Source organism: Pogona vitticeps, chromosome 5, assembly GCF_051106095.1.
Source record: "Pogona vitticeps strain Pit_001003342236 chromosome 5, PviZW2.1, whole genome shotgun sequence".
NCBI classification, from domain to species: Eukaryota; Metazoa; Chordata; class Lepidosauria; order Squamata; family Agamidae; genus Pogona; species Pogona vitticeps.
Window position 1 is genome coordinate 60,219,156 of NC_135787.1, and position 14,533 is coordinate 60,233,688.

The window sequence follows — 14,533 nt, forward strand, 5'->3', positions numbered from 1 at the left end:
AGATGGACATGATAAAGGACAAAAATGGAAGGGACCTCACAGAAGCAGAAGATATCAAGAAGAGGTGGCAAGAATACACAGAGGAATTATACCAGAAATATTTGGATATCCCAGACAACCCAGATAGTATGGCTGCTGACCTTGAGCCAGACATCCTGGAGAGTGAATTGAAGTGGGCCTTAGAAACCATCGCTAACAACAAGGCCAGTGGAAGTGATAGCATTCAGGTACAGAAGTTAACAACCAAACAACAAAAAACCTGATGACATAGGTTTTAGGTGGGGAATGGGCAAAATATGATCTGAATGCCTCAAGATTATCCTTCTTTTTGCATACACACTCTGGATAACACCCCACTGAAGAGAAATGCAGTATCAAAAAAAGAGAGAGAGAGAGAGAGAATGGTGCTCCACCAAGTGTCCAGGAACAGTCGTTGTCCTCTGAAATAAGTCACAGTTCTGTATTGTGATGTTTGTTCACATCAGTATATTGTCAAATACAGTATTACATACTATGTTCATGATCCAGAGAAATTAGTATCTCAGGTTTCCATGAACCTGAGTGTTCTTCTCTTCTGCTTATGCCTATTTTCTCAGACTGCCCATCACAAACTATTCCTGATATTCAGCAGACCGAAGACAATATAGAGGATGTTTTAGATAATCTAGATTATCTAGCATGTACCTCTGACTAGATAGCTCAGTGAGTTAGGTATCTGGCTGTGAAACCAGAGGTTGGGAGTTCACTTCCTCACTGTGCATCCCTGAAGAGCCAACAAGCTGAGGAGTCCTAGAATGCCCCTAGAAGAAGGAAATGGTAAACCGCTTCTGAATACTCTATACCTAGAAAACCCTGAAAAGAGTCACTATAAATCAGAATTGGCTTGGGCATGCACCATTATTATTAAATTAGGCATGTGCACTATCTTTGGACAAATTTGCAACATTGAACTGAATCCTGGGTATTTGTAAGAAGGCCCCCCCAAAAAAGCCACTATTCACCCCCAAGGTGCAGCAACACTACAATTGATCCTTTTTATTTCATTCAACATAGGCAGGGTTTTAAAAATGGTATCTGATTTGAATTGAGGAAGAGAGAGATTAGTAGTGATACACTGAATTCCTGGTGCCAGGAGAAAAGGCAATTGAAGGCTGAACTGCGCAATGAAGCCCAGGAGTGTTCCATAACAGCCACACCTCAGAGGCACTAGGGAGTATTCCGTTCAGATCCCTGTCCACTGTATTGCAGCTTGTAAAGTTATTTATTTTTCCCCTCTCCTTAACTCAGCTTAGTTTATTACACTATTTACTGAAATATTGTTGTCTCTTGCAGCCACTGTACCAGCTAACCCTATTGTGTTCTGGAACAATCTCTTTCCCCCTTCTCTTTTTAACTCATCTTAATTTACTTATGTAACTTTACACTGTAAGGATTGAATATGGGGATGATTGTGAAAGGATGATTGCTTTGTGGCCTGTAATTGGACAGGTTATATAATTAAGGCATAGAATCTGTCTCATTCTTTTTTTCCTTTCTCTTTTTTCACCTTTTCATGCAATGGTTCAAATACCAATCACTACCTGGTGGGATTCTGGCTACAGTGTTAAGGCTTATGATATCCCAAAATGTGACACTGTGTGCCCTGTCAAGGCATCACCATTTGTGCCTCACCCTCCAATTTGTAGTAGTTTTTTTAAAAAACTGTAGACCGGAAATGGGTAGATCATGTTACAGACTTTGGACAGAGCAGGTAAGAGTCTCTTAAAAGATGGGGTGGGTTGGTCCTGATCTGTATGTCCATTATTCAGGTACAGAACAGGTCCGAGCTTTCTACACATGTACAGTCTATAATATACACCTCAATATTATTTCCTGCAAAATCTTATGTAACATGATGTGAAGCTGTGATTTGATTCCCATGTTCAAAACATGTTCATCAAGTGTGCACCAAAAACAAAACAACAACAAAATCTCTATATGTACAATTATCACTAACTATAAGCTAAATGGGTGCTCTGCAAACTATGACACAGACACACACACACACACACACACACACCAACACACACACAAACACACCTCTCTACCAGTGTCTTCTGAGGAAATGCATAATACTATATGTTGGAGCTTGTTTAAAATAAGTTTCTATTGGCAGCTAAGTAGGGAACCAAAAAAAATGAATTTATCACAGCATATGCAGTAATACAGTAAGAGGATTAACTAGTTAAAACTATGTTAATTGATTGTCCTTATAGTCCATTTATTTGCTGCATATTCAAGCTAAGGTTCTGAAGTCAACTAGAGGAGGTATCTCAGGTTTAGTGGAAAGTTGTGGTCAGTATCTTCTGCATAGTTTCCCACTCAGCAAATCACATAGAGTTTCACTTGACTGCATAGTGTAACAATATCAAAGAGAATAACCTGTGATCTTTTCAGACATGAATTGTCTGAAGTTTGCTATATTTCTGTTAATATTAGAATGTTGATTTTGATGGTGTCACTTGTAAGTTTCTGGATGTCTTTAGACAACTGTGAAGGTTGGAAGATACTGCCAACTAAACAGTCTGTTACTGTACCTTTTTTCAAAGGCAACATACGCTTGTAGCCAATGATAGTCATGATTACTATTAGAAAATAGTGAACCACACCCATATGTTTCTCATTTATCTGTGATATATCTGTCCACATGAAAAATATATAACTTCAAATTGGTTTGCATACACATTTTATAAGCATTTTGTTTAAGCTGGAAAAGAAACATTTTATGGCACTATTTCTTTTACATAGTCTCTGTAGCTCACATGTATGGGTTATCTTCTGCCTGCACAGAAATGAATAGAAGCCACCTAATCTGCTGAAGAAAATGTTGGGCAGACGCCCTACCCCATCCACTTCTCATGTTCTTGCTTTCTTATGTCCTTCATGCATCTCCTCCTGTTTCCTCAGGAGTTTTGTTTTGTCCATCATAAACTTGTTTAGAACTTTCTCTTCTGTATACCTGATTGAGTAAGACGACAGTTACGTCTGTCTTTCTCTTACAGTTTTAAGTTTGTTCCATTTCTTTTCCTGTTATTTTGCAATTTAATTTAATTTTTATGATTACACCATGTGTAGACATGTCAAAATGTCTTTGAGGCTGTGGAATCTAGCACATTTTTCAAAAACTTTTTGTCATTTGAGAATAAAATCCCTCATTAGATCATCCCTGTTGTCTCTAGGTGCTCCTTGTTTGCCTTTTCCCTAAAATCTTCAGGTTTTTGTAAAATGCATGTCAGTCATGAAATGTTCTCCATTAGAATCTTGAAAAGCATTACAGTATCTACTCATATACAGACAATTGGTAAGTAAAGCACCCATATATTGTGTGCTTTGCCATTGCCTTCATATTACTTTGATGCGGCTGTTGTAACATGGTCTTCAAGTCACTACCAAGAATTATAGGCCATGGTCTCTGTACATTATCTATTATTTGTTCGTATATACCTGAGTTCTAAACAAAGCATAGTTTTCTGCCATCAGATAGAGTGGTACTTTGATAAGAACAGTTTTCAAAATTCAGCTTGCAGTTCCCTTTCATGTGTGCAAGATCCAAGTATGGTAGGAGCCCTTATCCACGGAATCAATATCTGCTTATTCACTTAACCACAGTCTGGAAATTCAAAAAATAAAAAGAAGACTCCTCTCTCTCTCATAACAAAATTGCCAAAACTAGCCACTAGAGGGATCCAGAGAGCATGCTATATATAATGTTCACTATTATTCCGTTTTCCCGAAAATAAGACCTAACCTGAAAATAAGCCCTAGTGTGATTTTTTCATGATGCTCAATAAGTCCTACCACAAAATAAGCTCCAATTAAGTGAAACCTCTTCCTCCACCATTGTGCAGCAACCAAAAGAAGATGGCATGACTGTATTTGAATAAATGTAGATGGTTGTACATGAAAAAAATAAAACATCTCCTGAAAATAAGCCCTAATGCGTTTTTGGAGCAAAAATTAATATAAGACCCTGTCTTATTTCCGGGGAAACACAGTAATAGAGTTTGCTGCAATCTGCATTTTTTGCATCTGTGGGGGGGCATGGAACCAATTCTCCACGGATATAGGGTCTTCTGTATTCTTAAGCTGATGGAAATTTATTTGAAACAGATGTCCTTTTCCAAGCAGTCTGTGTCATTTGCCTGTGACTAGTCAGTTCCTTATTTGGTGGACCAAGAAAAGTTTCTTTTTCTGATTTGCACAATCATCTGAGACAGCAACATTAGATACACCTTTAATGATCATGGGACACATTATGGAAGATTAACTATCCATAGGTGACAGGCATCTGAAGAAAAGAATCTTCATATGATTGTTTTAAACATTGAGAAATTTTGAAGGCATCTTAAGCTTTGAAGGATTTCCTTCAAGAATGCATGCTATAGATTACCTCAGGATACACTACAACACCATCCTGCATCAACAAGCAATGTGGAATCGAGTTAAGGATGTCTGCCTTTAATTCTTCAGCTTTAGGAATAATGTAAAACCAAGGATATTTTCCGTTTAATTTGGATCACTTATATTGCAGTGGATGTCCTTGGTTATATTTGAAGATCTTCCTATGAGTAAATTCACTGGGTGTTCCATCCTTGAGAGTTACCAGTTGCTTCATTTCCAGAGATAATGCTCGGTGTGGCACTATTGTATGAGAGGGAAAGTAGCCAACCAAACTCATTAGACAGTGCATTCCATCATAATTAGGAAAATCCACTGGTGTATGTATTCCCATGATGTCTACTCATCACTGGGATTTAAGTGAAGATAGAGAACAATTGAGATTGCGTCCTAATGTTACCTGATCTCTCTAATGATAGTTCACAGTACTTCTTTTGTTGGCCAGGCATTGCACTACCAGTTTCCACAGGCACAGGATCTTCTTACCCTTTCTTGCAGTCAAACCATTGACATCTAGTCACCACGCAGCATACAACTTGGAGGATTGATCTGTTGTGGCTCAGCTGTTTAATGTCATGGCAGCAGACTGAAGACCCTGCAGCCAGACAAGCATAATTTGCAGACTAGAACCATGTCCTGTTTTTGTTTTAACCAAGATGTGGAGGGAAAAAAAACTATGGGATTCTTTATTTCTTTTTCACCTCAGTCAAGAGGGACTTCAGCTTCACTAAAAGTTTATTTTGTGACTGAGTATTTGGTGTCCTGACCACATTAGACCACAGTCTAATATCTGGTGATATTTTGTGTGTGCGTGTGTATGTGTTTGTGTGTGTAATTTAAATTCCCCAGTAGTTGGTGTTATTCCAGCTTAAAGGTTTTCTCTATTGTTTTATAAGTTCTGGAACTAACAGCTGTGGATGTTTTCCATAGGGAACAGAGCCATAGGATGGTTATGTCCTTCATATATCAATTAAAGTGGCATGTTCAGTTTCCATTACATTAGCTTGTAGAACTATTGAATTCTGCGCCTGAAGATGCAATGAGTAACATTTGATTATTCCCAAGGACAAAGTTATATTATGAGCTGCTAGCACTTGTTTCCCTAAGGCAGTGCTGGCATTTCGTATCTCACAAGATAATTCACTTCCAGTTTTCATTTAGAATCCAGTTTCCCCTGTTGAAGTGTCTTTGCACATTCTAGATATTTTGGAGCACTCCACTTCTGAGTTCAGTCTTGTATCAGGATTGCACCAGTCCCGCATATTTGTAGGCTAAATTCTTCTCCTTTGCTTGGCCTGTGCAAAGATTTTTCTCCATTATAAACATGTTAATCTGTTTATTTATATTTGTAAGTATTTCTCACCCACCAATAAAAGCCTTTGAATTGCTTTTAAGTACTATCACTATTAACATCTATGCTCCCAATGGACATTAAACAGCCTTTAACAATAACTGTTAAGACTATCACTAAGACCACGGTCACCATGCTGGTTCCTTTTGCACTATTACATTTCACGTTCCCTCTCCCCCCCCCCCCATTTTTATAAATGTTTGTTGAGCATATACTCCCTGCATCTGATGAAGTAGGCTTTGCACTGTATCAGAGTGTATACCAAATAAAATTTTATATTCTTTAAGTATCACAAGGCCTTTGCTATTTTTTTTTCTGCAGCAAACTAACATGACTACTGCTCTGTTGCGGGGGGCATGTTCTTATTTTTTATATCAACTGTATAACTTTACATGCAGTTCAATACTTTTGGTCTGTTCAGGGGGATTGAAATCAGTAATCAGTATCTACCTACTGATTTGTAAGGCGGCTTAATGCTGTGAGTTTTCTTATTAATGGGCTACAAAAATTTCCTCAGGAGATTAAAACATATTTTTTAAAAGTATGATAGTTATATGTATGGTTATCTTGGAAGCCCACCACTACCCAGTGTTTGATAGCCCACTCTTTCTTATGTTTAAACAGCATTATGGCCTGGTTAAAAAGCAATGGCAGAAGCTGCTTTTCAATAGGCTGTTTAAACATTTGTATTGGTTTGATGTTCACTGTACCATCGATAACAAAGCTTATAATTATAGTCACGGAATTTATGATGTCAAAGACCAGGTGGCTTTACCTATAACTGTGATACCCAGAGTGGTCATCTCTGAACTCAGCCATCTTTCTCTCCACACTGAATGTCCAGCAATGCTGTATCACTACTTCTCAGATTTGGAACTGAAGGAAAATGGGATCCGCACTGAGGGCATACACACTGGACTAAGTGGGACTCTTGCTAGAATGTTCTGAACTATATCTGCACAAGCGCCCGAGACCCACGTGTGTAAATTCACTGATAAATGCCTGAAGAAACATAGTTATGAAACAGCAGTCTCTTTTTCTGCATCTCCAGAAAGGGAGTTTGAAAATGTATTTCATATATTGCTTAGGGAAGATAAGACTAAAATATTCCCCTCCATCATAATAATTTATGTTCTCATGATAAGGTAAGATTTTGCGTTTGCTTGTCTCCATTGTCCTCTATGAAAACAAATAAATAGATTATTTAATGTGTTTAAATAAGGTAAGAATCACAATGTGGATAAGAGGTTTTCCAGACAGTGGCTAAAATTTTCTAGTGGAACTTTTGCAACGTAAGGCTAGTGGTGTCATCAGATGTGGCTTCCTCCCCTCCCAAAATAAACATTTCTTATTCCCCTCACTAAAAGTTGTGAGGTTCCCTTGGGATCCCTTTCAACATGGGGAAGCCACTGGAGGCTATTGGATGGGGGACATCTTTATTTCCTGAAAATTTATCCCACCCCTCTTATTCACCTTACTGATCCTCAGCCTCCAACACTTCCCCACAATAAAAGAGATCCCAAGGAAGCCTTTGGAAATTCAGAAAGAATTGTTAATTTTTAATTTCTAAAAAATTGTCATGGTTGTCATCAGCGTTATGTGGCAGAAGATACCCTACAAGATTTTAGCAAGTATGTCCTAGATGTATAAAATTTTTGTACAGCTCCTTCACGAACACCTATTTATTGGCATTCAGAATATAAATTGTAATTGTTGTAAAACAATCTCTCTTATCAACAGCAATTACACATATTTTATTCCATAAGAATACAGTGGTGCCTCGACTTAAAACTGTCCTTACTTATGACCAATTCGACTTATGAAGAGCTCCGGTCGAAAAATTTTGCTTCTACTTGCGACTGGAGCTTCCACTTACAAACAGAAAAAGGCAGGGGGAAAAGGCAGGAAATTCAAGTTGCTAACTGTAGGTGGCGAAAGAGGCTGCTTCTTTGTAGCTCTTTCACCCCGGCACTTAGAGAGTGTGGAATCTGAGGAGGCTGCCTGCTAAGGTATGGTGCTGCTTTATACTTTTTAAAAACTGTTCATGGTATTTTTGCAGCGTGATTTTCAGCTGGGAGTGTTATGTTTCTGTGCTGTGATGGGTCTTGGGGTTTTTTGTTTTTTTGTTCCCCCCAGTTTCCGATGGGTCTTAGGGGGTTTGGTTGGTTTGGGGGGGTTCCCCCATTTTCGATGTGTCTTGCATGCTTCCGTTGCTTTTTGCTTTGTTCTCTTTGCATTTCTGATCTGCTCCCTTTGATTCCTGTGCATTTCCGACCTTGTCCCTTTGTTCTGTCTGCATTTCCAATCTGCTCTGTTTGTTTTCTGTGTTTTCTGTGCTTTTGCAATGGGTCCTGTGTGCTTCCCTTGCTTTTTCCTTTGCTTTCTGTGCATTTCCGACCTTGTCCCTTTGTTCTCTGTGCATTTCCAATCTGCTCTGTTTGTTTTCTGTGCTTTTGCAATAGGTCCTGCATGATTCCCTTGCTTTTCTCCACCACCACCCCTTCGGCTCAAAGGGATTAATCATGTTTCCAATGAGTCTTGCAGTGATTTTTTTCACCTGAAAAAAAAATGAGAAAAATAAAAATTCAGAAGTCTTTTAAAAATTGAGAAGTACATGTTGACTCATGGTCTGACGTCTCCAAGTGAAGCCATTTCGGGTAAAGGGAGAATCCATGTTTTGGGGGGGGTGGCAGAGAGGAGACAGTTGCTGGTTTTAGGGAAGCCTCTCTTGCAAACAGGAGGACAGGAAACCCAGTCCTTTAACAGGACTGGGCCAGGGCTCCCTCTCTCAACCTTGCATGGACACAAAGGAAACTGGAAATAAGTGCATCGCCTATCCACTGTTTACAGCATCCATGGGGGGGGACTTGGAACCAGTCCCCCACAGATAGTATATTTTTACTGTATTTAAGAATAAGAAAGTAAGTAATCCTAAAATATGTATTGAACATGTAATGTGTGCCTCAACCCTAAATCCGTGTATCTCGGCACTTTATATAGGATTTATAAAATGCATTAAATGAATTTTTTATTATTTAAGCAGCCATATTCACTAGATACCACTAGCACCTTTGTCCAGTAAAGATAATCTACCTGTAGAAGCAAATTTCTGTAGATGCCCTGACCATCTGCAACCAGCAGATTCTTAACCATAAATCACACTAACAGCATTGATGCTGCCGTTCATGTAATGGAGAACAGATTCCACTTTTCTACCTAATAATTGACATCAACAGTAAGAACCTGTGCATCGTGACCTTCATATTTAAAATGAATACATATATCTGAATAACTTTCAAGGTGAAAGGCACCTTTAAAAGTTGTGGTTATTATCGTACATATTCATTTGTGATTATTTTTTAAATACCTGTTTTGTTTCTGCAGGCATTTCCTATTCAAAACAGGAACAGGGACAACACCACTGTTCAGTACTGCAACACCGGGTTACACAATGGCATCCGGCTCGGTTTACTCCCCTCCTACACGACCACTACCTAGGAACACCTTATCAAGAAGTGCTTTTAAATTTAAGAAGTCTTCAAAGTATTGTAGCTGGAAATGTACAGCACTCTGTGCTGTAGGTGTCTCGGTGCTACTGGCAATACTACTGTCTTATTTTATAGGTAAGCTTGGGTTTTTATGATTATTGTAACGATAAGCTAGTATGTCTGTTTTCCTGATTATATGTGGTCAGTGCCATCTGCACAATATAGAGAGCTATTGGTTTATATGTAAGTGCTAAAAATAATAAAGGTTGTGGAAGCAATTTAATTAAAATGTCTTCAGATGGAATACAAAATAATATATATTCAGTATATGTAGATAATATTTTTAACCATTTCCTGCAAAAAGAAAGTGAAATGTTAGTTTTAAAAAAGCAAATTATCATATATACTGTTGTTCTGGCATAAAACTATAATTCAGCAGTCATTTTATATTAGAAAGTGTTTGCATAGAAAAAGTCACATGGACAAAGTGATGTAGAAGAATTTCTGTTTCTTCACTGAGGGGGACCCTTTAGTTTTTTATATTTTAAATTCGTATTTACTCATAAATAATAGGCACCAAAAAGTATTTAACCATTACAGAATTTTGGTCTTCATTTGCATTTTATATTCATGCTCTCAGTAAGACCAGTTTTTGACTGAGGCATTAACTGCATGTGTTCCCAAATTGCTATAGAACTATTCTAAAACATTGTGATCTGGAGAATGGGCGGCAAAATGGCAAATGTGTTTCAGTATAATAACATGTAAAGTAATGCACATTGGGCTAAAAAAATATAAAGTTTACTTATCAGCTAAAGGGTTCTGAGCTGTCCATGACAGATTAGGGAAGAGATCTTGGTGTGCTGGTGGACAGCTCAATGGAAGTGTCAACCCAGTGTTTGGAGGCAGTGAAGAAGGCCCATTCCATGTTAGGCATCATTTAAAAGGGGGTTGAAAATAAAATAGCCAACATTATAATGCCATTGTACAAAACGCTGGTAAGGCTGCACCTGGAGTATTATGTACAGTTCTGGTTGCCACACCTAATAAAAGACATAGTGGAACTGGAAAAGGTGCAGTGACTAAAATGATGACTCGGCTGAAGCACCTCACTTATGAAGAAAAGCGTTTGGGGCTCTTTAATATGGAGAAAAGGCACCGGGGCGGACATGACTGAGATGTATAGAATTATCCAGGGGATGGGTAAAGTGGATAGAGGGAAGCTCTTTTCCCTTTCATGCAATACTAGAACGAAGGGACATCCACTCAAGTTGAGTATTCAGAGAGTGAGAACAGACCAAAGAAAATATTTTTTACCCAATGTGTTGTTAGTCTGTGGAACTCCTTGCCACAGGATGTGGTCATGACATCTGGCCTAGATGCCTTTAAAAGGGGACTGGATAGATTCCTGGAGGAAAAGTCCATTGCAGGTTACAAGCCACAATAGAGATGTATAATCTTAAAGCTTAAAAGGAAGGCACCTCAAAATGCCAGATGCAGGGGAGGAGTATCAGGAGACAGGTATCTATTTGTCTTGTGTGCTCCCAGATGCATCTGCTGGGGCCATTGTGAGCTCCAGGAAGCTGGACTAGATGGGCCCTTGGCCTGATCCAGGAAGTTTCTTCTTAGGTTCTTAGGATCCAGTGGATAAAGTTAAACTATAGATCACCATATCCACTCATATCCAAATGAAAATGTACCTCATACACAGAAAATAATTTTTACTATCCTGAAATATTGATATCTTATGTTGAAATTGAATTGTTACATTTCTGTCCAAGCTACAGTAAAGCACAATGTTAAAAACCTTTGAAATGAGTGTCTGTTGAAGAAGCAGCCACTGTGAAGGGGAGCAGGCTAGGGTTAGGGAGCAATAGCAGAATTTCCCCTTCCCTTTTGATAGAATATGGCTGCCTCAACAAATTTGCCAGGCTTCCTGTTGCCCAGGAGAGCCAAAGGAGTTGCCACAGGAATCAGGCCTGTGAAATTGTTCTGTCTTGGAATCATTGTAGGATATTTATTTATTTATTTATTTATTTATTTATTTATTTATTTATTTATTTATTTATTTATTTATTTATTTATTTATCTATCTATCTATCTATTTATTTATTTATTTATTTATTTATTTATAGTTCTCTCTGCTATATGCATTATGATTTTATATGCTGAATGTATGACTCTTAGCTGAGCTGGTTGGGGTACTAAAAATGTGAAAACTCATGGCCTCAGTTTTATTGCATTTCTTAAAACTGCACCTGTAGTTGCATGCCATCCCCTTTTTTTGTACAGAATTTTTTTTAATTCCTGTATAGAAATTCATACATGTTTTGCATACCTATTTGCCATAATGTAAGCATTTTATGACCTTTCCTCATGTACACATTTTTAATTAATTTTCTTCATTGACTAAAAGCGTGTGCACATTTTTTAACCCTATACATTTTGACCTTTTTATTTTTAAAATGTATGTATGATTTTGTGTATACAGTATTTTGTATATAGCAAATCATGTAACTGCCAATTTCTGGGGCAGAGGCTGTTTGTCTGGTGGTGGGTCTCAGGAGGTTTGAAAAGGGGTTTTTGGTGAGAATGTTGAACCACCAACATTCTTTTTCATCTCTAGTATAAAGCTTATTGGAGTGAAAAGTACTGTGAAATCAGAATACTCAGTCATGGTTTGTAGAATGAGTAGTGTAGTTGCTGCAATCAGTTGATGTTTTTGTTTAGATTCAAAGCACAACCTAATCCCCTTCCCTTGACCCTGCAAAGCCTCGGGGCACCATAATTGCACATGAAAAAGAAAATGTAAGGCTGCATTTGAGAGTGTAGATATGCACATTTAAGTATTATTGCTTTCAAGTGCATGGTGATTAATTAATTCCTATTTAATATGTGAAAGTATAAATATGCAGTAGTGCAGTTCCTTGTTCCCCTGGACATGCCTAGTTAGTTAGTGGTTAGTTTAAAGAATACTATGTTATTGGTATGTTACTTGGTTTCTTGGAAGTTACGTTTTAACTAAATGTTTTTCTTTGACCTGGAAGGGTGGTTTAAAGGTTGCCAGTTACTGGAGAGAGTGTAGCTGTTGCTGCAGAGCTGACCTTATTTTCTACCCCTCCCGTTTCAAATGCTCTGATTCTTGGCAGGCAGACAGTACATTCAAAGGCAGTCAAAAGGATTTTTAGTATTCTAGCTCTTCTTAGCCATTTGGACGTATTGTATGCATTCTGTTGGAAACTTCCAGGGATTACATGTCTTGCAAGTTCCACTATCCCCTCCTAACCATTGCTATTCCTGCCATAAGTAACCTTTTAGTGACTATTCTACAGTATCTTCACCCTACCTGCTAGAAGACTGCTTTCCAAAATCTTATTTAATACATGAAATATACATTTAACATTTTATTTTCTAATCTACAAGTCATCATTTTCCCTTGTAACAGAGAACACTGGTATTGTAAGGGAGGTTTACATGAGGACCTTGAGTTGTCTGCTCTCTACATGGCACCCCATACCTTATACAACTGTTTTTTTAATAAACATTTTAATAGTTTTTCAATCTATCTACATTGTTTTGTGCTTGTCAAACATCGTGTTACATGTTTTGCTTACAATTATTTGTTTTTAACATCTCAGTGTCTTCCCGGTTATCCCCCCAAATTCCAAACATCTTTCAAACATTCAAACCATTCATATATAATTTTTAGTATATAATATGACTACTATCATAATATTACTCTCATATTATATAAAATTCTCAAGGTCTTCTAATAACATTCTTATTGAAAGTGGTTCCAGATCCATGACCCAGCTTTATATCTAGTTTAGTTAACCTAAAATAAAAAACCACCATATTACATCTTTACCCTGATTAGGGCTCCCTTATTTCAATTTAGTTCTCCTTTTTAATATGCAGAATATACCCTTTTACAGTTCCAGATGATAAATATAAACATGTTTTCAATATTAAAGGGCCCTTCCTTGTTTTCCCTTTTTTCATCTTTCTAGGTAATTCCCTTTCTAATTTCCCTTTTCTCATTTAACATTTCTGTGTCTCTAAGCATTCTGTCATCTTTCATGTCCTCTGAAACCATTTTGTAGATCTGATTTATGTCCACTAACTCTTTATGTACTTGGTCTATCTTCAATGAGTCTTCCAGGCTTTTTTTAGTTAATTTTGCTGTTTTTTTCCCTTTGTCTTCCCCTGATACTCTCCTCTGGTCCAAGACTGATGTTTCTCTTAGATTAACTTCCTCCAGCTGCTGCTTTGATTGACATACATCATCTGAGATACTCCCATTTCCTTCTTTGTTGTTCCCTGTTGCTTGCTGACTATAGTTCTTCTGATGTTGATTAGATAATTTTGCCTCTTGATAATGAGATCTCATTGTTTCTAATATTGTTTGAAGGGTAGATTTTATTTCATTCCAAAATTGTCCTTGTTGTGCCATTCTGTGTCAGCTGCCCAAATGGCTATAAACAGATATTCAAAGTTTCCAGAGTCATTTCAAAAAGTTCGCTTTGGCTAAATAGGCCTGAACCAAATTTGAACCCTCAAGATACCAGGGTAGGGTGCAATATTTGTATCCGTGGCCTGATGGCCTTAAAGGTCCACTTTAGGGTTAATTTTCCAGCCAGGCTCAAAGAAAGTCAAAAGGAAATAACAGCAGAGTGCTCAAGGACACCACTCCTAGGCTCCATGCCAAAAGATTTCAGGTAGTCAAAACAGAGTCCAGATTTATCAAGTATAACTCACAGGAAAGTTTCTCAAGCTTCACAACGCCAAACTGTAATATTCTTAAAGTGTATTTTTAAAAGTTATTTCCTTTCCATCAGCTATCCCTCTCACCAGATTTTTTGCCGCTTTATAGTTTCTGAGATGAGATAGCAATTCTTTTTTCCCATATATAGGAATTATTTCCTCCAGGGGTATAAGCAATTAGTTGTAAAAATCTCACCCGGTAAACAGCGATGCCAGAAAGCTGATATTCTTGCTTCTTTTAGCCGGCTACCGACAACTTGCAAGCGAGCCGAGGCTGCTTGTTTCTGCCCGTTGGCTAATTAGGAAGTTTCCTGGATCGAACGGGGGTGGCCGCCGCCCCCCGTGATCAACAGGCTTCCCCCCCCAGTTCACCACCCCTCCAGGGTGGTTCCAACACCCTATGGTGTCCCAAACAAGGTCAGAATTCAGCCCGGGGGACAGAGCTCTGTCCTCCTGCTGCTGTCTCGTCGCAACTGTTTTTTACTATAACAAA

At 38.1% G+C, this 14,533-nt stretch overlaps 1 protein-coding gene across 10 annotated transcripts in view; it reads left to right on the forward strand.

Annotated features, from left to right (window-relative positions):
• Positions 1–14,533, forward strand: part of TENM3 (teneurin transmembrane protein 3) — a 1,852,170-nt gene that overhangs the window by 1,639,471 nt on the left and 198,166 nt on the right. For all 10 annotated transcript variants that reach the window (XM_078393883.1, XM_078393884.1, XM_078393889.1 and 7 more), the window contains one exon: positions 9,173–9,411. In XM_078393883.1, the coding sequence (XP_078250009.1) occupies positions 9,173–9,411 (239 nt within the window). The remainder of the gene's footprint in view (positions 1–9,172; positions 9,412–14,533) is intronic.